Raw genomic sequence first — 23589 nt, 5'->3', positions numbered from 1 at the left:
GCGACCACAGTTTCCGTGCATCTAATTTTGATTACTCTGAGCCATCTCATGAAGCAAACGAGAATTTTCAGCCGTCACATTGACAAGTGCGGTTATAGCATCAGCTAAATTTGTTGGAACTGGTGGCGGATCTGGAATACCGTCCTCATCTTGTGAAGTTCCAGGAACATACGAACCCCACGTATGATGCATCTGCTCATAACAAACCAAACTTTATTCACATATCTTTATTGAATTGTACTAAAGCTTACTCTAGACACATTACATAGAGTTTACTAATGTACAAACAAACCCACGAGTATGAAAACAGAACTACATAACTTAACTAGGGCTACTATTATACAACTCTACTCTTTTCCTCAATTTCCTCAAACTTCAGGCTTGGTATCTATTCCGGAATTATTACCGCCTTCATCATCACTTTCATCGATCATTACTAATTCTTTAGGATCTTCTTCCTCTTCCTCTCCTGGTTCATCATCATTGGCAAGGATGACTTCGAGGTCCATGGCATCAGCTTGAGGCTCATGATTCGGATTTAGTAGATTGCTAAGCCTATGAACTTCCTCATGTAGATAAGTATTATGTTCTTCTAAATCTTCTACATAGAATTCTAGCTCATGAGTTCTAGCTCTAGCTACATTTTCCCTCTGCCAAGCTTCATTTCTTCCCTCCACCGTATGAACCAACATGCTTTTGTAGTTCCTGTGGGCGGTAGTGAGATGCCTCAATTGACCCTGTAATTCTCCTATTTGTATAACATCCAAAGCCCTATCTCTAGTAGATTGTGCTAACTCCATAGAAACCCTCAGTATCTCTGCCTGGGGATCAGGCCTAGTACTGCTACTGCTAGCACCATCATTTCTAGGGGCAAGTTGGTGATGAGGAACTCCTTTGGGTCCGGTGGACTTACGGGGCGTCATCTTGGCATGAGCCATACTGTAGGAAGCCAATTGAATCCAAGTGAGACCATTTGATCAAAATCCAAAAAGTAGCTAAGATGGATTACATTCCTCAAACCAGACTCACTACTCAACTCCAGACTAAGAGGTGAAGGAAGTAACGAGTGAATTATTCATGATGCATGAATCGTTCTTACGAACAAAAACATCAAAGTTAATAATGCACATAAATAACATTTATTTTTATATAGGGAATAGTAAGATTACTACTCCACCACACAAAACCTTTTTAATCAAATATGGAATGGTGAGAAAGAAATAAGATAAGTCAGAAGCAATTTGGACCAAATTATCAAGTTAAATTTAGTCATCCCAAATCATTTTGAAGTTTTTGTAAAACAATACAACAAAAACCTTGTAACGATTGCTCTGATACCATTCTGTGGCAGAACCTCCTAAATTATAGGACCCACATGCACTTATCACTGTCCAATGTCCTTTGACAACAATGCATATGTTCCTGGTAACTTAAGAAGTCTATCAGGTGTCCTCGGGGAACCCCAAATCATCCACGATTTCTGAGCAGGATCACGTTATAGAGTCATTGCAGTATTACAACATTTATTCAAGTATCAACACCAGAGTAAAAACAGCGGAAGTCTTACGGTAACATAGTTTACAAACCAGTTGTTTCAAACCTTACAAACTAAGTTCGATAATTATTACAAACCATAGTAGTAGTGGAGCGGCATAATTAACATATACATAACACACAAAATAAACATCCTGCCCAAGGATCACACATTTACTTCTCATCGTCAGAATGAATGATAGTCATGCAGCATGATCCAAAATAGATCTACTCATGAGGCTCACCTGCAACAAGGGTCAACGAACCCTGAGTACAAAAGTACTCAACAAGACTTAACCGAAATATTAACTGATAACTTAGGAATGCAGGCTCAGGGATTCAAGGTATAGCTTTAACAATGATCAAAGTTCTTTTGCGTAAAAGCTCTTTTAACAAAATTCCTTTTTATAGAAAACTTCTTAAGAATTATATACAAAGCTAACACGATCCGCACTGAGATCATGAAACTTCATTTCCAACACCTTCACAAGCCTTATTCAAGTTCCAGTTATTAATTACTACGATGATGAATAGTGAGTTGAGTCTCTATAACCGAGGAGCAACGATGATTCGAACCGATTATAAACCCAGCTGGGAATTCTAGACCACATGACATTTGCAGGTCCCCGACCTACATATACCAACCTACCCTCGGATCCTCTAAAAACAAGAACGGGTCCACGCCACCCGAGAATATAGTACTCCACCATTCTAGCCCATGGCTACGTGGGTACACGCTATTCTCGCCATCTCTCTACTCCTAGTGCGCGAGTAGCCATTCTCGTAATAGAATTGACAAGTTCAGGCTTACCGGAGTATGTGGTTAGTACTACAAATTCTCACCTCATGCAATTCAACAACGGACGTGCCTTAATCGACACAGGCGGAAAGAACCCGCTCACAAGACCTCCATGTCTAGTGGCTCACACACACCGAGTCCGCCCGGTCTAGATTTATTACTCCACATTCCCATATCACATGCTATCATAATTAACCAATGTCCCATTTAAAACTTGCAGGTGGCAGGTAGTCACCCGACTTTCATCGTTCTACGCATAGCTAAGCAAAACTAGGCATATACGAATTTAAAACTGGTAATATGGTAAATATGGAATAACAAGGGTGGTAATGCACCAATTAGGCTCTTACTTAACTCTTAATCACTTAATGCAGTAATGAAAAGCAAAAGCAAAATTAATTTGTAAAACACAAGGTAGGGTTGTATGCATCCGGGGCTTGCCTTCGTTGACGGAAAAGTCCGATTCCTGCGACGTCACACCAGTATTCGATCCGACCTCAACAGACGGAATAACCTCCTCAACAACTTGATTAACCACCACGTGTTCACCTTCATCCACTACACGTAATAACAATGCCATGTTGAACATGATGCGGAATACGAAATATGATGCTCGATGATGGATACAAAAATTAACAATTTGAATACAACTTTCCTTCGCGGTACAGTTGCAAGTCAAACAAACTAAATCTTTTCCGTAACACATACATCAACTGCTAAGGATCATTATCAACAAATGACCCAAGGTCATCACTCAATCCAAAATTACAAACAAAACCTAAATCACTAAAGGTTACTATTTGCTTTTATGAATTAATTATTTAATTCAAAATTATGAAATAAATCAACTTATTCTAATTGAGCTCAAAATTTTCGTAAATGTTCATTACATGATAACTAAGTGGCAAAACAAATTTCATAATTTTTGGACAAGTAAATAAGCCTAGAAAAATCATAGAAATCCATTTATTAATAAATTGAGCAATTTTTATCACATTCAAAAATTACTGAAAACATTATTTCATATTTTTCTTAAATACTTTACATCATAGAGAAGTCACACAAAAATTTTCATAATTTTTGGAGCTCTAAATAAATCTACACACAAATAACAAAAACAGACACTATTCATTCAAATGTGAAAATAGAAAAATCCATTTGAATGCTGAGTCACTGACAACCCGACCCCACCTGTCATCCCTAACCTCGCGCGCTGATCACGACGGCGACGGCGCTGACCAGCGATTTCTCACCGACGGTGAGTCCAACGGTGATGGCCAGAGTACTAACATGATCACTATGTTACAACGCATTGATCTATGGCACTAACGCGACCAATTACGGGCCGAACCGAGCACTACGCCGACCATGGCGGACGCGGTGGCACGGCAGCGCTACGCTGGCGGTGTGCGACCAGTAGAGCTCAAACAAGGGATCCAGGAAGCATCAGTGGCTCACCCCGAACGCGTTGAAGCAAGGAGCGAGGTCGGAGAAGCAACGGAGAGGCGTGACGACGATCACGGTGATCACGGTGGAGCAAAACGTCGTCGGCGATGGTGTACCGGCGACTGCAGTGGTCAAAATGAGCAACCAGCTACGGATTAAGTACTACATCATCGAGACGAAATAGAATCTGCCAAAACCAGGGACGGAGATGCACCGTGGAGCTCTGGCCGCGGCGAATCGTGCTCGGCGGAGGAGTTGCCGGCCGCGAGGAAGAAGATGATGCAACTCGAGTTCCCAACTTAGACTAGTTGAATTGGTGGGTTGGCTGGATGCGCAAGGATGTGGTGGAGCTGAAGCACTCTTTGCCGAGACGGCAACGGCGCTAGGTCGACGGCGAGAGCTCGACGGAGCTACGACGGCGGTGACTGGAAAAACAGAGAAGGAAGAAGAACAACGACGACGGCGTCTCGGTTCTTATAACGCGACTCAGAAGCTCAAGGAAGCCACGACGGAACCATTTCCACGCCAGCGCGACGCCAAGGATAGCCACGACGCGCCTGGAACGCCGAAGAAGGTCGCCGGCGGTGTAGCTACGGCGGTGAACACTGTTCACAATATTTACAAGTTTGCCATTCGCCAAAATTCACAAATTCCTCCCAAATTTTCATAACAACTCAAAAATCTCCAAAAACAAAAGTTGTTCAAAATCAAAAGTTCTACAACTTTGCTTTTATATCCATCTCCTAATTCGGTCTAGATTTTGAAATGAACTTTTGAATTTGAATAGGGAAATTTAACGAATTACGCCTTTTTGAATTACTCGAAGTTTTTCTAAACAACTTGAAAAACTCCAAAGATAAACTTTGCTTAACTTACCAAGCTCTACACTTTTGCTTTTGGGCCCAACCCCAAGATATGCTTAGATTTTGAAATGGATTTTCAGGGTAGAGTTTAAATGTTGAAAAGCGGGGTTTTCTCGAAAAATTCAAAACCCAGACAAACTTTGAACTTGAGTCAAACAATACAATTCAACACTCATTACACAAATGTAAACTTGTTTTAGTAAATGCATATCAAAGTTTTCACCAAATGCCAAATGCTTTGCAATGCATATGATGACATGTTAGATTTTAATATTTAAACACCCGAGGTGTTACATACACCTCGGCTGCACTCCAAAATACCTAGGTCTATGACCCCGAACTCGCCCCATCAGGATCCACGAGCTTTGACTTGCCCGATCCCTAAACTAACTGACTAACTGCCTTAGCTACACGGGCTGCACCAAGGCCAAGATCCATGACTCTGACTCGCCCGATCTCCCAGTGTGCACCAACGCAAGGACCCGCAGCTCTGTCTCGTCCAATCCCTAAACTAACTGCCTTGATCCCACTACGCGCACTGACGCCAAGATCTATGAGCCCCGTCTCGACCGATCCCTAAAACTAAAACTACCTTAGTTGCACAACGACGCCTTGGTTAAAAGACTCTGTCTCGACTAAAAACAAGCACACAAGCCCACAGACAACACCCCCCAGATGATTCTGCTCGAATCAACTAGGGGCTCAGGGGCTACACCCACGGGTGCGCTCGCACGCACCCACTGACGAAACAAAAACCTCCCCCGCTAGCAACATGAAAAACCCCATAGACAATTTTGCCCAAATTGCCCGGAGGCTCGGGGGCTACACCCGTGGGTGCACTCGCGCGCACCCGCCGTCAAGACAAAAATCCTCAGACGATTCTACCTGAATCACCCGGGGGCTCCTATCGGGTTCATAAATCTAGGGTCCCTCACGGACCCACCTCCCAACGAAGGCTCGGCTTAGGCAGATAACACGCAACTCGTGGGCCGACCCAAGTACCTAAAATGATAGCCAAAAGGGCAATCCAATCACCAACCGAAAGGTCTGGCCGAGAAGGAACGGCGCCCGTTTTCTTACTCTAGCCCACCTCTCCTACCAGAGCGCTCGCTTCGGTCTCCTACCCACCTCCGGATGGCCCCTCCGATTGGAAGGCCTAGCCAAACCACTACTTCTGACTCCGACCCACGTCTCTGACCGGGGATGCGCCAAACCCCTGCACACTGCTCTTCTCCGACTGGCGTGTTCAGGGCCGACTGGGACTAACTGACCGGGGACGCCCGCTCGGTAAGGACCAGGAAATGGATAGAGAAAGTAAGGAAGGGTGCACAAGTCAAACCACAATACCAGGGACCATACTCTGTACACCTGCAAAAATAGTACTCTGCAACCTCCCTGGCACAATAGAGCCCAAGCAGTGTTGCAGGCGTCGACATTTTCCCCTATAGTATTGTGGGCACCATTAACTCTCATACGGTAAGGCTCCCCCCATATGCCTCTGGGCATCGACAGCGTTGTGGGCACCAACATTTATCGTACTAGGCGAACATGGTAAAAACCCTTGCATGCCTCCAGACATCAACAGTGTGGCAGGCACCGACGTCTGCCATACCCGAAGAAGACAACACAACCTCCCACGTGCATCTGACATCCAACAGTGTTGTGGGCGCCTACCATCATCCTGTACCCGCCGGCGTGGGCAACAAGGCTTAGAAGCATATATACTCTCTCCCTCTCACTTGTAAGTCCTTCGCCTTCATCTATAAAAGGGGATGTGCTCTCTCCCAACATTCAAGTTCATTCAGATTCATTCAGATCGATCAAGTTCACTAGCACACAACCATAGAACCGCTAGGCTCGAACCACAAGCACACGCTTGAACACTTAGCTCATAGTAGGGCTCCCATCACTCTTGGCCCTTCTGACCAGAGTCCGACCGGATCTCTTGTACCCCCCATCTTTCTCCTTCTCATTTGTAACCCCACTGCAAACTTCAAGCACTTAAGCTCAGGAATAAAGTCACCGACCGACTCAAACTAGACATAGGGCACGTTGCCTAAACTAGTATAAACCCTATCATTGAGTGCTAGGCCACCTTCGATCACAACGTACGGCAAAACTATAAATATTTACTTGTTGGTCACTTTCTTCACCAATAGTCACATTGAGCAAGTGTCAAGAAAATGCTTCAATGGATCAAAAAGGATAATTTAAGCTTTATCATGATGCTGTTTGGACCAAAGTAGAATTATAAGTTATGTACTTGTTTTGGTGTTTGACCTTAAATGAAAGTTGTAGTTTAGTTTGTGTGCTACAAACTTTGTTTTTAGACCAAAGGCTGAATCTATGTCTAAGCTTGTCAAGCAGAGGTTACAATTTGAATCTGCTCCTATTTTTAGCCTTGGAAAATATTCTGTCTAAGATTAGTGGCAATGATAGTTGGCATGTCGCGTTCTCATGTTTTCGTTAAGCAACTTGACTTCATCCCAAAATAAGAGTTGGAGCTAATTACATGAACAAGGTCTTGAAAGAAGTTCAATCAAGTTTGATCATGTTTGGACCAAGTAATTCAAGCTCAAGCAGAGCAATGCTTAACCCTTGTTAAGTCGCTGACCATGTCAACTTCGGGCTTAATTAGCCGCTAATAGAGGACCCTAATGGCTAGATTCCCCTAATGAAAGTTGGATATCATCAAGAGTACAACAAACTTCGTTTAAAGCCCAAGGCCTAGATCAGACTAGAAACTACCCAAAATTGGATCCTAAGGAGGCCACACCGTCGCCCGCCATGTGCTCGACGAAATGCCTCCGTGGCGACCATGCAGGACAGCGCACCCCCACCTCCTTGCCATGCGCCCTACCTTCTCTTGCATTGATGCGGAGCATGCCAAGGCCCTACGCTCGCCCTCTAAATAGTTATGGCCCTGCTACGCTCGCTCTCCACGCTCCCTTCCTCGCTCTGCGCTAGAGTGCGGACGCGACTGCCATGGCTGCCGGCCAAGCAGAGCTTCGAGCTGCCACCACCACTCCCTGCTCTCCTCCACCCCAGTAGGCCACTCTAGCACCACCATCGAGCCTGCCTCTGACTCCGTGACCGCCTCCCCAAACCCTAGTCCGAGTTCAACCGTCGGCCATCGCCGTTTTCGGGCGTCGGTGCCGCCTGCTGCCGTGGCCAGGCTGCGGCTGGCTGCAGCCGGCACAGTCAAGGCTAGGCGTGGCAACGTCCAAGCCTGGGCGGCCCTTCTCTGCCACCGCCAGACGTTTTCTCGCTGGGTCCCGGCCTCCCCGACATTCTCCTCCAGCCGCCCTGCTCTGTTTCCCGTCGAGAAGAAGAGAGGGAGTAAAATGGAAATAGAAACTCTTCTCTGGGTCCTGATGCAAAAGCGCCAGAGAGAAGGATTTTTTAGATCTAGACTTATTTGATTCCTAGAAAGTTCAGGGTTTCCGATGCAAAAGTGTTTTTCTTTACCTTTTCCTTTATTGCTTTTAATCGGCTAAAACTTTGGAAAATCATGGTAATTCATAGAAAATTTGTAAAATAGCAAATGAAGATGTTTTGGAATCCTTGCAAGTAGATCTATGCAGTAGACTCATAATATGATATGTGTTAGTAGAAAATGTGTGTTGTTTTTATTTATTTTTGTAAATTAGAGTTTTCTAGGAATAAATTCATATCTAGAGTTATGTTGCTCCAATTGCTGTGAAATTTTTATGGTAGGCTACTGATGATATATGTGTGTTGTGGTAAAACTTTTAGGTTCATTGGATACAGTATGATTGATTTAACTTATTTAGTGCTTGATAAATGGTTTTAAATAAGTTATAATTTTTATGAAGGTGTAAAAATGGAAAATGTTGTTCCTCTACCTTTGTATGATGTTGTGCTACCATAATAACATATAATATAGCCATGCATTTGTAGAAAATATTGAATTTCATATTTATCTTGTTCTTACATGTTTATTGATAATTAAGATTTGTATTTTTCATAGTAATTAAATTATAAAACCTGAGCATGTGAAATCTATGCAATAGCCATGTTTGGATAACATCTACCACTCATAAAAAGTCTCATCCCCAAACTAGTTGTTCTTGTATAGCACTAAAAATAATATATATGTTGCATTATATAAGTAGAGGATGAAAGTTTGTTAATAGATGCATGTGTTTATGACATGTGATACTTCTAATAATTGGGATAAGTAATGTGATTGCTTGGTTATGATTAGGAGCTACATATATAGCAACAAAATGTTAGTTGTTAAGAACCTAAATGATAAATGCATATAGTTGTATCTCTACTGTTGTGGCTGCTAGAGCAGGTAGCAGTGTGGTGATGATTTTGTGGCCTAAATGATGTTTTCTGTAGATATGTTGAATACCAAAGTTGTAGATAATTTCCTTATATTTCTTGTCTTAAAATTTTATGATTTTAGTCCTGATGGTTTAGGAATTATAGATTTTACATGTTTGCTGTCAGCTTTTACATGTGCTCTAAACAGATCTGAATGATTATATTGTTTGGCTTATTTAAACATGGAATCATGTATTGATGATAATAGAAGAGTTGTGCTTTTGTTAAGATTTCCAAAATGTCTAAGAGCATCACTTTTGCTGGCCTAGAACTCCGGTTATAGCTGTTCGAAGTGGAATAGCTGGTTCTGTCCAAATCTGGACAGAGAAGTCTTCATTGGGTTGTTTAACCATGTTCTCTGTAGCATCATCTTAATATGATAATAATAAAGTTATAAATAACTTAATAATATTTCCATAAAGTTAAGAATCATGTTTGTTGGATGATTAGAACTCCAGTTATGTATTTCTGAAGTTCATGTTAGTTTTCTGTCCTAGTTTGTGCAGATCTACTTGTTAGTGTTTTTCAACCTTGTTAACCTTTGAATCAGCTCTAGGTGTAAATAATAAAGTTGTAGATAATTTGCTAAGCTTTCCATAAAGTCTAGGATCACCTTTGTTTGATGCCTATAACTCCAGTTATGGTTGAAACAAATGCCTTATGTGTTGCTGTCCAGATTCTGGGCATGAGCTAAGCTAATTGCCTTAGCTTGCTCTTGTTTTGGCTAAACATGTTTAGTTATTTCTTGATTAATGAATGATTGTAATAGCTAAACTTAAGTTAACTTATGTGCCTTGCTTGATGTCCTTGCTATCTTTCTATAATATATTGTGTGATGTTTAGTTAAACAACTCTATGTGCTTATGTCTTTTGGTATAACCTTGTGCTTATCTTAAATGCTTGTATGTGATGCATCTCATGCTACCATTCTTCGCATTCATGCATTTGCATCTTGCATCTCATTTAGGTATGTTAGATGAACCACGTGGGGAACCGAAGGACGTGAGGTTAGAGCCGAATCCAAAGATGGTGGTTTGGTGGACCTATCCCCAAGATAGAAGGACCCATGGAGTGCATGCCTAGAGTGGAGATGTTCCCCAAGACGGTGCAAGTTAACTGAACTGACTTTGTGTTGGACTCCAGGCAAGCCCCGGAGCATTCTAAGTCTCCTGCCCTCTCTTTTAATAAATGCACATAAGTATAACTTTTGTATGCTGCATTAGGTGATTGGAATTGAATGAATTGTTGGTGCATAATTCCTACCTTGTCCACTATATATAAATACCTGAACCCTTACTAGTATGAGTAGGACGTTCTATGCTTAGCCATGCTTAGACCGGTAGAAGTGGGTGATTCTCTGTCACCTGCAATATAGGTGGATACCTGATCACGGTTGGCTATATTTGCTATCATGGAAAATGACCATGTGGTAATGAATAAATAGAGACCGGATGGGATCTGGTGATTGAGAGGCAGCAGGACATGGAGGTCTTGTGTGCATATTTATCCCGTCTGTGTTGGTTAAGGACCGCATCAGTGTGGGCCCTCATGTTATTTTGAACATAGACTCTCACTTAGCTGGCCGGATAACTCGTTCCAACCGTAAAACCGAGTAGCTCAACTCAGGGTGGGGGTCGTTCTGTCCAAGAGTGCACACCGAAGGTAGTAAGGATGTGTGGGGACACAGATATAAGACAAGGGTAGGCAAGACGATAGCTGGTTGGTCCCTAAGTGTGCGACGCTGATCGAACCTGCAAAGTTGAGTCCTGAGTTGTACCAAAGGTGACCCGACGCGACCCTAACGGGAAAGTGTAGGTTTGTGTTAGGATTTCTGCCCAGCTGGTTGTAATCGATTCGAATCGCCCTCTTTTCCGGATAGTGAGAAACTTGACTGAGCCCCCTCATTATAGTAACATGGAATAAAACATGATGGTTATGATGATTATATGATAACCAGGATATAGTTACTAATGTTTGCTTTAGCTTAATCAAATGATTGCTCTAGAATAGGTGCAAAGTTAGCCATAATAAGCTTCACTAAACTTGATGCTGATGCTAAAATATTGACTAAAATATTAAAAGTAAGGACTAATGGTAGTAATGCTCTTTTTACAAAGTTATGCTATCCAATCAACTCCACTAAATAAGCCTTGCATATCCCTGAGAGTCTTTTATTTCTCTCCTATCGAGTAAATCTAGCTAAGCACAAAGTACTCAGGGTTTATCACCACCATGTTGCAGGTGAAGTTCTCAACCTACTAAAGATGATGGCTAACCACCAGTGGACTCGACGACTCTATACTTATTTCTCATTGCTATTGTTGAAGGATGCCACTTATGCTAATAATATATTTGGGATTTCAGTTATTGTAATCATTTCAAGCTATGTTGTTTTCTCCAAATTAGATTTGAACTAGATCCTGTATTAGTTATTGTGAACTCAATTGTAATATTATTCCGCTGCAAACTCCGTATATGTGATGTGCATTTACTTAATCATACAATCTTGGTTGTAATTTAAATTTACCAAGACCCTTCGTGACACTCAGCGGACTAACAAATTTATATAAGTGCAAGTGTGCATGCCAACATATTAAGCAAGGACAGCCGTGCTTAAGCTTACATAAATTGGACGGTTCTCACACGTAATAAAAGCAATGTATCTAAAAAGATAAAACGTCTTATAATTTAGAACAAATAAAGTACTTTCGACCCAGACAACAATACCAGCTGCATAAGGCATACAAAGGAAAGCGACCAACAGTCCAATAGTAATATTTGAAACAAAAACAGTCCAACAGTATCACATAGGTAATGCAGCTATATAACATTATCAGAATAATAAATAGTAGTCCGTAGACCATTTTATAATTATATAAGCGAGTGGATAGGCCACTTGCTCATGTAAGCCTGGACAGTACAAAGACTTGGCAGGCCCCAAATCCCAGCATTGAACTGGGCAGGGCAGCATAAGGCTCCCTGTTATAAACCAGAAGGGGTACACGTTGAGGCTTGAGAGTTCCCATGTGAGTGGAGTTGAACTCTGGTCTGTCCAGCCCAAAATAGCAAGCCCTGTAAGTGCAAAAATATAGCAATGGTAGTGGTTACAGCTAGGTAAGTTCTGAAATTTGTGCATGCAATGGGGTTGCTGGTCTTGTAATTGTACATCACAACACATAACATGGCTTCTAGATGTCTATAGGCATTATTGTTAAATTGCAATACCTTCTGAAGAATATTTATCTCCTTGTCCTTTGCATACTGTGAAGTATGCATCATAGTTGTTTATTCTCTGCCCATCAGTTCATGATCATGAACATCCCACTAGCATAATGCTTCAGTACTACTGTACTAGAACACATTGCCTCCAACCAGAACCAACATCACTGAGAAATATTGGTGCAGTTACAGCAAGAACCCCCAAGCAAAATCTTGCATCATCTCCAAAAACAGCAGGCAGCACCGTTTATTATAATTCAGACAACAGGGTTGCCAACTATACATAAAAAAGCCTTTCTTTTAGCTCTTGAAGTTTTTGCAAGGGCCATTCGCATTGCGGTAAAAGACTCCGACCTGAACCAACCAACATCAATGAGAAATATTGATGTAGTTACGGCAAAAAACCCAAGCAAAATCTTGCACCATTTCCAAAAACAGCAGGCAGCATCGTTTATTATAATTTAGACACCAGCATTGCCAACTATACATAAAATCCTTTCTTTTAGCTCTTGAATTTTCTGCAAGGGTCATTCGTATTGCAGTAAAACAATGAGTGACACTACAATCATCATAAAAATATAGCACTCACACCTAACTGTGGTGTCCTAAGGAGTGGAAAACTTACATGATAAGATCTTGAAGCCCATCTCTCAGCCGCAGCTGCAGCTTCTTTTAGGTGAGATTTTCTAGGAATCTCATTGGAAAGAGTGTAGCTTGAGTTCTCTGTTGCCTCAGCTACCCATATTTGCCTCGTCTCGTCTTTCTGTCGTTTGACCAGATTACTAAAACCAACCTGAGCAAGAAATTTAGCAATAAGCTAAAGCTGCACTTGCTTTGAAAGGGTTAAAGCTGAACAAATGTAAGAACTTCAAATGGTCTTCAAATGTCTAGCAACAGATTTCCTAGACTGGTGTTCAATCTAGAGGATTCAGAATAAGAAACAGAAACTCAAACATATATACAAAATCAAAATATCACATACTGTGTTTCCAGAGAGAGTATAACTAAATAATGCAGAGTCTTCATCAGTGGGTGCGGACGAAATGCTAACAGCTAGAAGACAATCTTGCTCTTCACACCCTTGTTCAGAGATAAATTTAGATCCATCTGTTAAAAAGAGCCACTGCTTTTTCTTGTTGCTACATAAATAAGTATTGCCAACATATAAAATAAGACCTGCAATATCAAATTCACTGCAACCAATACGAATTATTCAATAGGTTCATTCATACAATGAGAGAAGATTGGGAAGGTTAAATCTGAGATCAGACTGACCTTGAAATTGGCACCTCACCAAATTTCAAGAGTTCAATTGCTTTACGAGGGGTAAAGAATGGTCTGGAAAAAGAAACATGATCAAGGTTGAATGATGAAATGTAACTGTGGAGTGCAGCCATGCTGCTTACTTAAAATCTGTAGTCTGAGCTGATGCTAAGGGCTTCCACGTTGTAGATGATCCTCTAGCATGCAAGTACAGGATTTCAGTGCAATAGTTCGAAGGCACCAATCCCATAACAGAATAAGCTTGTCCCTCCACAAGATTATGTTTCTGTCAATAGCAATGATGAAGCTTTAATGGTTTACACCAAAAATCCTTTCATCCAGAACCTAACCCTGAACCACTAAACCCTAAACCCTAAAGATGTATGCAACACATCTGGACTGCAGGATGATTGTGACATACCTGCATCTCAGTAGGATTCCAAATTGTTATTAGCCCTTCCTTGTTACTGGATGTGGAAGCTGAATGTTTATTGACAAGGCCAATCACTCTCACTTTCAAAAATGGTGTAACATCCCTTTTACTAAGGCCAGCAACTTCAAGGGCCTTCTCAACCATCTTAGATACTTCGTTTTGCTTAACAATCTGCAGTATATTGATTTAGCATGTGCAACTTTCCATGTAAATATGAACCAACAGATGCCAGAGCTACTTACCTCTCGCTTTTCTATATAAGATGAGAAAAGCTTCAACTGCTCCGGAGCCATGCCCGCAAGTATAAATTCAGGTTCAGCAGCATGCTCTAGCATGTTGAAAATTTTAGCCCCTTCCTCGTTATCATCAGTACTGTGACAGTTTTCTTGTTGTTCAAACAGAATATCTTCTGTGATCTTAGATACTCTACAAGAAACAGTAATATTACTGTGATCACATAAAAGGGGGATAATATTAAACAAAGTGAATCAATAAAACTAAAACTAACTTTCAACTTTGATCCGAGAACTTCAGGGCTCTACTCTAAATGCACTTTCACTGATTGTATGTGTTACGACGAATAAAGAGAGATTCAACTAGATGGTTGAGGCCCAATGGGATAGAAAACATTGAAGACACAAGAGGGAAACTCCAGACTAGGAGATTACACTAATACCCCTGACTGTTATACCTTAACATCCCCTCTCAAATACAATGATCTCCTCTAGCCCAGTACATGGGCTGGTTAAAACCCGTTCAACCCGTAAAACCAGCACATTCAAAATCGATTTGGAAGCTACGCCTGGGTTGGTTTGAGTACGGTCTCAGACCGCTAAACCGTCGGACCCGAACAGCATCGGCACCGGCTTCTCAACCGAGCGGCATGGGCCCGCCACAGCTTCTCGCCTCGTGCTCTGGTTATCCATCGGTGTGGCAATGGCAGCTGCCATCACTATACACGTGATCCATCTTCGCTCCCTAGACGCCTCGGGCGGGGCCGCCGTGTCATGACAGTCCACATCAGCCATCACCTGCCATTACTGGTACAGGGAACTGCTGCTTTCCTTCTCCATGTACAAGATTTGTGAGGATTGCAAGCGCCACATCGAGAACTTCAAGGAGGGTACGAACCAGGCAAGGAGACGCGCCCGCCGGAGGTGATTCTCATCGGTGGCCAAGTTGCTGCTGCCAGCGTCCCGCCGCCTCCAGCTCGATCCAACCAATAAGCTCTACTTTTCATGTAGCAATAGGCAAGAAATTAAAGCTCCCTTTCAAGGTGCTTCTTTAATTTGTGCGATCTCCTCTTGGGTAGGTCGGGAAGTTGCAATTTGTGCCTAATCTGCTTGTTCGGATGCCTGAAACCCTGTTGTGTTCTGCTCGGCGGCACTTCTTTTGCTTGCAGCAGACGGGATTCTCACATGTCTGTTCTCTGGACCTCGTCGACAATATGCCCAACAGCGCCGCCACTGGCAGGAACGTGGCAGACTTGGAGGAGCACAAGAAACCTCGACCTCTGGTTCTGATGTGACGTCATACGGCAGACGCCCAGACTGTGTTACCCGTATAACCCGCGGGTTCCAAACCGTAGGACAGTGATGGCTTGCGGTTTGGGCTGGATTTTGCGAAAAAAACTGCTTAAACCGGACCATGTACAGGCCTACTTCGACTCTTCAAATATGAACCTTGCTTTGGAGACTTTGAACTCGACGATAATATAGAGATGTGTCAAATCAAGCCAAAGGAAGCATAGAGAGAACACTGCTGCAAGACGGCACATAGTAGGATAGAATGGTGATGGTGACAAATAAACGTCCATTGATCATGAAGTGTAGCAAAATGGGCTACGAAAGAGACCAAGAGGGCATAGTTGCATCAATAATGATGATGATTAGCTAAATCGACGGGACTCAGCTAACCAAAGAAAAAAAAAGATTGGCTAAAAAAAGGGCAGACCCAGTGCCGGAGGCTCCCACATAAGTGGGTCTGGGGAAGGGAAAAACCGAGGCAAGCCTTCCCCCCGCAAAATCTGCGGAGAGGCTGCTTTGAACCCGCGACCTGGTGACTCAGTGAGACAGCTCTCACCACTGCACCAGGCCTGCCCTTCAAAAAAAAAGATTGGCTGATCTAACAAAATTTGTGGACATGCACAGCTTGAACAAACTGGAGATGTGCAATTAGACTTGGACGGACACACATGCAATTGAGAAAAAAAAGGAATTTAGAAAATAGGCCTCAAAATACTATAGGAGCAGCAAGCAACATGAATTTAGGAAAATGACTTCGACGGAGAGCAATAGATAAAGAAGAATCAAAAGGTGGGGCAGAATCATCAACAAGCATGAAGGAAGGTCCATGATGGACGGAATCAATCTGATAACACGGACATATCCTCCTCGCTGGGCAACAAACCAACCCACGATGGGCAGTGGGCCATTAAGGACCGACAAGTCCCGCCCGGTGGAAAGAGCCCACAAGGACAGATGGAGAGCGCCCGTGCAGACGTCATAGATGCCGCGCGGACAATGAGCACAGGCAAAGGCACGGATGGTCTGGTGGTGCTGTAACACCCCGGTGTTATGCCTGCATTTAGGCACTGCAAATCACGCATATCATGCATCATCAAGCATCCAAATCATACATGCATAATCTTGCATATAACAACTGACACATTACTTCGAAACATACGAAACATGTTTGTGAAACGTAAATGGTACATACACTTATTATAGTTGTTTTGCCCTGATTTTGCTTGCTAGTTTAGTAGAAACTGTTTGGTTATGATTGTAAATCAGCTAGAATTGTTTAGCACAATTTTTGGAGCAAGGTTTGTATTTGAATTATTGCCAAATTTTGCTTTAAAAATAATTCCCCAAAATTAGGGTTTTGAGTTAAAATTTGACTTTGATTTTGTAATTCAAAATCTATAAGAAATTGGACTTTGGTCATGTAATCAAAGTTGTAGAGGATAAAATTTTGAGCAACTTTCATTTTTGGTCCAAAGTTTGAAACTGCTTTAATTTAGTCCAAAAATTCGTTTGAATGAAAAAGGGATTCAAATTAATTTGAAAAAATCTGGTTTTACCTTCGTGGGCCTTGCGCCTCGCTTCTGGCCCGCCAGCCGAAGCCAGCCCAGCCCCGCACCGCGCTGGCCTGCTTCCGCGCTCCGCCTTGGCCCAGCAGCCGCCTCGCCAGCCCAGGCCCACGCCGCGCCCCCGCTTCGCCCGCACTCGCGCGCCTGCGCCCTGACGCCGGCAGAAGCCGACCGCCGCGTGGCGCCACCCGTCGCCGAGCTCCTGACCGCGCGGCCACGCGCCACGGGCTTCCTGACGCTGCTGGCCGAGTCTTGAGCACCCCGCGCGCCCACCGCATTCCAGCGCTCCGCATTTCTCTCTCGCGCTGCCTCTCTGCCTCTCACCGCGCGCCCGTCATAGCCACCGCGCACCGCGCCTCGCCGGAGCAAGCTCGCCCGGCCGTCCTAGCTTGCCATTGAGCCCTCCATCTCGCCCGCATCTCCGACTCATCTTCGCGCACCTCGTGCTCGCCTCGGTAAGCAGCGAGAAGCTCCCTCTCCCTGGGAATCTCTCGCCGGAGTTGTGGCTGAGCTCACCGGAGCGCTCCGCTCCGTGGACCTCGCCCTCCGTCTTTCTTCCAGCTATCTTTTCGCGCGCACGACCACCGCACGAGCTCAGTGAAGCTCCCGCTCCACTTTTCGCGCCCCTTCCTAGCCGGAGTTGGCCGGCGTACCTCGCGCAGCGCCGCCGCGACCGCCATTGCCGCCGTGCTCCATGGCTGGGGTGCTTAGGGGTCAGTAGAGAGCAAGGGTAGAGTACCAATCGACGCGGTTCTTCACGTAGAGCACGCCGGTGCCGTCGGGTTCACCGGAGAGCTCGCCGTCGGCGAATTTCACGGCTGCCGCGCCGTCGTCTCCCTCCTTCCCTGTTTCCTCTCGCTGACGCGCAGGTCCCGCATGTCAGTCGCCGAGCCGAGGAGAGCCAGGCTGGGCTGCGCCGTTCTGGGCCATGTGTGTGTGCGCACAGTAGTGGGCCAGTTCGTTTCCAGCGGGCCGGCCCAGTAGAGTTTTAAAGAATTGTTTTCCATTTATTCTTTATTATTTGAAAACAGAAATGGTTTGCAAAATGTTTGGATACTCAAACTTGCTCCAAATTTGTTGAAACAAATTTTGCTAGGTTCCTTATCAACAGATCTACTTGGGAAAATTATTGCATGTCATTTTTGAGATATTTTTCTGTAGGATTTTATTTAATCATGGATATTGCTGATAACTTGAAAAATATGTAGAAAAATCTATAGGCTTCAGAAAAATATGATTTCAAGGTTGTTAATCTTATTATGTAATGTACTTCCTAGGAAAAATATATTTCATGCATGTGCTGTGGAAAAATTTTGAGGTGTAGTTCAAGTACCTTTACTGGCTGAATTTTGTTATTTTTGCTAGAGAGCAAAATTTGTATAAAACATGCATGTGGTAATTTTTGTACAGTTATTATTGACTGTTTAGAACTTAGGAAAAATACTAAATCTATTGGTTGACACTTTTCATAGTACAAAGTAATTTCATGATCATTTTTATGCTATAACTTGTCATTTTTGTGTAGGATAGTTTACTTATCCAAATGCCATGAAATTTTTATGGTAGTCTTTTGAGGGTAGTAGTATGCTACTGCAATTTTCTCAGATTTTTATGAGCATCAGAAATATAGGTTGCTATTCAAACCTATTATTAATTAGGGTTTAAGCAAGTGTTGCTTTAAGTGTGATTAAGAAAGTAGTAAAGCTTTGGTGTATCTTTGAAGCATTTCATAAGATAGGTTAACTTAACATATTAGTAGTAGAAGAGAATGCAGTAGATGACATGTGCTTGTAGTATAGTTCTTAGATGATGTTGACTACCTTGCATTTCAACATATCCCTTGCATGCATCTCCTTCGATGCACCGTTGCATAATCACTTACGCGCATTGCATCATACAGGATCGCAAACCGAGAACCCGGTCGTCATCCCCGAGGAGCCCGAGGAGCAGCTCGAGGTGCAGCAGCAGGAAGTGCCAGAAGTCAACGAGGAGGACGTTGAGGAACTTCCGGAGTGCCCCGATCACCGTCCGAGCTCCTTCGAGAGAGGCAAGCCCCGGAGCATTTTTCTCCCGGTTTGCAATTAATTAATTAAATGCTTTACTTTAATTGATGCATTACGTTCAGGAGTTGTTTGCAACCGTTGCTGCATTATACCTTGTTTACCTTTGTTATACTATATCCTTGTTACCCTGGTATCCGCAGTCGAGTCAATGCTTAGCTGGCTTAGACCGGTAGAAGTCGGGTGATTTCCTGTCACCTGCGAGCTATAGGTGGTTACCTGGATCTGCTTGGATGACTATGAAGTCATAGTATAACTAAGTGTTAAATGAAGTTGAGACCGGACGGAGACTTGCAGAGTTTTGGACTGTAGTGTTTCCGTCTGTGTCGATTAAGGACCGACCGTTGTTGGGCCTCGAGTCATGTTGAACGCATGCCTTACATTTAGCTGGCCGGATAAAGTACCTTCCGACCGCGAAGCTGGGAGATTTTTCGGGCCGAGTAGATTGCCCGCAACGCACTGTACCGGAGCAGGTGTGGTAGGACACGGGGGCGGGATGATAAGACCAAAGTGCAGTCGGTCGGCCCCCGGGTACATGTGGTTCCTGGCAAACTCGAGATTCCTGGAAAGTTGACTCGGTGATCAATATCTCACTTTAGCGGGTGAGTGAGGTTTGTGTAAGGAATAAATCACCAGCTGGTTAGGAATCGATTCGAATCGCCATCGCTCCTGGATAGTGAGCACTTGACTTGAGTTACTTCATCGTAGTAAATGCTATGGAACACTTGGACAGTTATAGTGAATATGACAGTATGGAAGTTGTTTAATGATCATTGGTTATCATTATCTGCTTAATCACATGTTTACTCTAGCATAGGTGCAAACCTAGTTGACAGGTTAATAATAATTAACTTGGCAATAATGCTTTTAGACAGGTTCTTGAATTGCTAAAAATGCTTCTTTTTGCAAATGAGTCAGCTACCCTACTATAAAGCCCTTCATAATCCTTGGTGTCATTATTTTCGGTTATGTCGGGTAAGTCTGGCTGAGTACATTCTCGTACTCAGGGTTTTATTCCCACTTGTTGCAGATGGGCAGATGTACTATGGCTACTGTATCAACTGCCTGTATCCTGCGATGGGTGATGCTTAGGACCATGGGCATGGTCATTCCTTACGTCTCATCTAATGCTTTTGTTGGAGATGATCATCCGCTGGCACTATATTTCAACTCTGTGTGTGTGTGTGTGATTTGAACAAAAGACTTCCGCTACTTTTTATTCGAACTGGTTTGTAATAACTATGTTGAAACTCTGATGTATCTGTTATGTGAACTTTTACGTAATATGTGATGGTGACCGCTAAACTTATTACGATCATGGCTGGGACACGAGTTGGTTTGAAATCCTTCGTGATTTCACGGACTACCGGGTTATACGGGCTTAAGTTTGCTCAATCGTCTGCTCTGGTGGATGATTTTCTTACTTAATTTCGTATAATTGGTCGGTTCTGTCACAGCTGGTATCAGAGCATGGTTTAGCGTGTTACTGTTCACAAGTGTATTTAAAACAAAAAGGCATTGGAAAACGTGATTTTAAAACTATAAAGTGTGCCAGTGATCATATCCTTTATGCCCAGTTAAGGACTTTAGGTGGCTTAATTAAGTACTGACTGGGGTTCTTGCATCATATTTCTCTTTCGTCGCTCATACGGCGTGCTATTGTATGAGTGCCACTTGTTTGAGTGGTAATGAATGGATCAATTGCCTCTACGCCTCGGTAAGTGTGAGTTGTGAGAGCATGATCGGATACACCGCCGATCTAGGGTGAATGCTTATATGATACTGGAGTAATTACATGTTCTACGCATGTTTTACCAAGGTATCTCATGTGAGGGTCTTCCGTCTGTGGAGGCGATGCCATCATTAGGATGATGATTCGGGTAGTTACTACCGTTGTACACGTATCTGGGGATTCGTGTAGAGCGTGTAGGTAAAAGTTTACTGTTTTTATGCATTCATTGGGAATTGGGCTGAAATGAATCTTCTGCAGGTACATAACAACGCTATCGTGTAGAACGTATTAGCTACGTAATTGAGAGATCGTTGTGATGCCACCGAATTCGTCGTTAGAAATTATTATTTCATAAGTTTGTGAGAACGTACGATACGTACATACATCATGTTACTTGTGCATCTCATTCATCTCATGCATACCTCCCCTTATAAATTGATTATCTCATTTTGATAAAAGTTGTATCACCTAAAATATGTTTCCCCGAGGTAATAAGAGAACTTTTGCTACAGATGGCCCGCACGAAGCAGACCGCCCGTAAGTCCACCGGAGGAAGAGCACCTCGACGTCCGTTGGCCCTGAGGGAGCACCGCACCACGGACACCTTCTTGAGCGAGTTTGGCATGCCGACTTTGCTTTGGAGAGTGCTCCATGATGTGGGGTACCCAGAGGGTCAGGAGCCGGTGTACTCTTGGAATGAGAGCCAGTTAGCAGATGATGGACTTGCAGTGGTGGAGATCACGGTTCCTGCTCTCGGTGATGCTCCAGATTGGGATGGTTGGCATTTGGAGTTTGAGGGTCGCACTCCAGCTGAGGGTGCAGAGGGAGCAGCCTTCCGTGTCATCAGGGACATTATGAGCAGATTTCCCAGTGAGCTTGCAGCAGCTTTAGCTGGTACTTTTCCTAGGGATGATCCCCGCGATGCCATTTGGGTTCAGCCTGAAGGAAGCGCATTGGTCAGAGGTCCAGCTGAGGGACAGGCTAGCGACAACCAGGCAATGAGTGCTATGTTCGCCGCCATCAGAGCGTATGAGGGTCTTGAGAGTACCTACTGGACTTTGACTGGCTTGCGTAGTGAGGATAAGCTCAAAGGGAAGAAGCAGAAGAAGAGACAGGCTCGAGCTATAGCTAGCTTGCAGGAGCAGTTGGCTGATATGAATCTACAGCGAGATCAGGCGGTTGAAAGAGGTGATAGAGCTATGCAGCGAGTGCATACGTTGACTCAAGCCAACAACAATGCAGATCGCATGATTGGACAGTTGGTTCAGGAAAGGAATGAAGCCTGGAACGCAAGAAACCTTCTGTTGCAGAGAGTCGATGAGCTAGAGGAATACAACGGCTACTTGCACGAGGAGTTTCACGCGCTCTACAATGGGGTTGGCCCATATGCTCCACCGAACGCCGCTGGCATGGACATCGACGACGACAACCAGGATGAGCCTGTAGTTTCACCTGGAGGCGATGGTGACGTCTCCGATCCCGACGATGGCCCCGAGGAGTAGGCTAGTAGCTTTGCGCTAGTATCTAGGTCTTGTCGCGATGACCTTTCTTTTGTTGGCATGTAATCTATCGTATGTTGCTTCGAACGTATGAGAATTGGCATGTGTTTGGAACTTGATTTTCGAATGCGATATCTGAACGCATAAAAAGTCCAGTGTATGTATACTGGCAATGTGATTGTATGGACGCGATGTTTGCCGTTTAAGTAACTCGATTAAGTGCTGTTGTTTTAATTGGAATTGCGATTGTTGTGCCTCTGTTTTTATTGTATGAATTTATTCTCTCCAGTAAATTCAGTATGGCATAATTTTTCCCTCACTCGCAATTATTACAGCTTCACTCAATCATACTTGTTGCTGAAATATGCAGATGACAAACACTCGCCGAACCACGTATGAGGCCGCTGAGCCCGGTGCCAACGGTGCAGGGACCGGTGGTGGTGGTGGTGGTGGAAACCACAGCAACAACAATGAACCTCCCCATGAACCGCATTTGCCACCTCCGCCCCCGTTTACCCCCGAAATGTTCCTCGCACAGCTACTCGGGAGTCAGCGCAACACAGAACAATCTCAGAAGAACATGGAGGATCTTCTCAGAACCATCGCCAACAACGTTCAACGTGGTAACAATCAAGGTGGTGGCATGGGAGTGAACCAATATAGCAGCTTCAAAGATTTCATGGACACCAGGCCACCAGTCTTCAAGGAAGCAACAGAGCCACTTGATGCTGAGGAATGGATCAACACGATGGAAGATAAATTCCGTGTGTTGAGAATGACTGAGGTGCTAAAAACGGAGTATGCTGCACTTCAATTGCAAGGACCGGCGGGAATGTGGTGGAAGCACCATCGCACCACCTTCCCTCCAAATGCTCAGATTTCTTGGAGAGAGTTTGCTGAGGCCTTCCGCGGAGTCTATATTCCACCCGGGCTGACAGAGATGAAGTTGGGAGAGTTTCTGGCATTGAACCAGGGTACCAAGACCGTGACGCAATACCTGCATGCTTTCAACAACTTATGTCGCTATGCTCCCGACATGGTTGACACAGATGCTAAGAGAATAGCCAGCTTTAAGAGGGGTCTCAATCCAAAAATGATGAAGCATGTTGGTACCAACAACCGCGTCAGATTCAACGATTTCATCAGTGACTGTCTGAAGCAGGAGAAGAATAACAACGCCAGCACCGCAGCCAAGACACGCAAGAGAGCCTTCGAAGGTGGGCCGTCTCAAGCTAGAGCACCTATGGGAGGTCGTCCTCCTTATCGCCCATCGGCACCTGGCGCTAGATTCAGGCCAC

At 43.9% G+C, this 23589-nt stretch overlaps 1 protein-coding gene across 10 annotated transcripts in view; it reads right to left on the bottom strand.

Moving 5' to 3' along the window:
- Positions 1–11747: 11747 nt before the first annotated feature.
- Positions 11748–23589, bottom strand: part of LOC136526335 (protein BREAST CANCER SUSCEPTIBILITY 2 homolog A-like) — a 48016-nt gene continuing 36174 nt past the window's right edge. For 9 of the 10 annotated variants that reach the window (XM_066519035.1, XM_066519060.1, XM_066519064.1 and 6 more), the window contains 8 exons: positions 14152–14335; positions 13898–14080; positions 13620–13762; positions 13489–13551; positions 13196–13406; positions 12839–13006; positions 12220–12731; positions 11748–12066 (listed from right to left, as the gene is read on the bottom strand). In XM_066519035.1, coding sequence (XP_066375132.1) covers positions 12675–12731; positions 12839–13006; positions 13196–13406; positions 13489–13551; positions 13620–13762; positions 13898–14080; positions 14152–14335 — 1009 coding nt within the window. In that variant the 3' untranslated portion in view covers positions 11748–12066; positions 12220–12674. The remainder of the gene's footprint in view (positions 12067–12219; positions 12732–12838; positions 13007–13195; positions 13407–13488; positions 13552–13619; positions 13763–13897; positions 14081–14151; positions 14336–23589) is intronic. The other variant, XM_066519038.1, reaches the window with a different exon arrangement.

The sequence above is a fragment of the Miscanthus floridulus genome, chromosome 2 (genome assembly GCF_019320115.1).
Source record: "Miscanthus floridulus cultivar M001 chromosome 2, ASM1932011v1, whole genome shotgun sequence".
NCBI classification, from domain to species: Eukaryota; Viridiplantae; Streptophyta; class Magnoliopsida; order Poales; family Poaceae; genus Miscanthus; species Miscanthus floridulus.
Note: the sequence above shows the minus strand (reverse complement) of the source record. Positions and strands in the feature narration are given on the sequence as shown.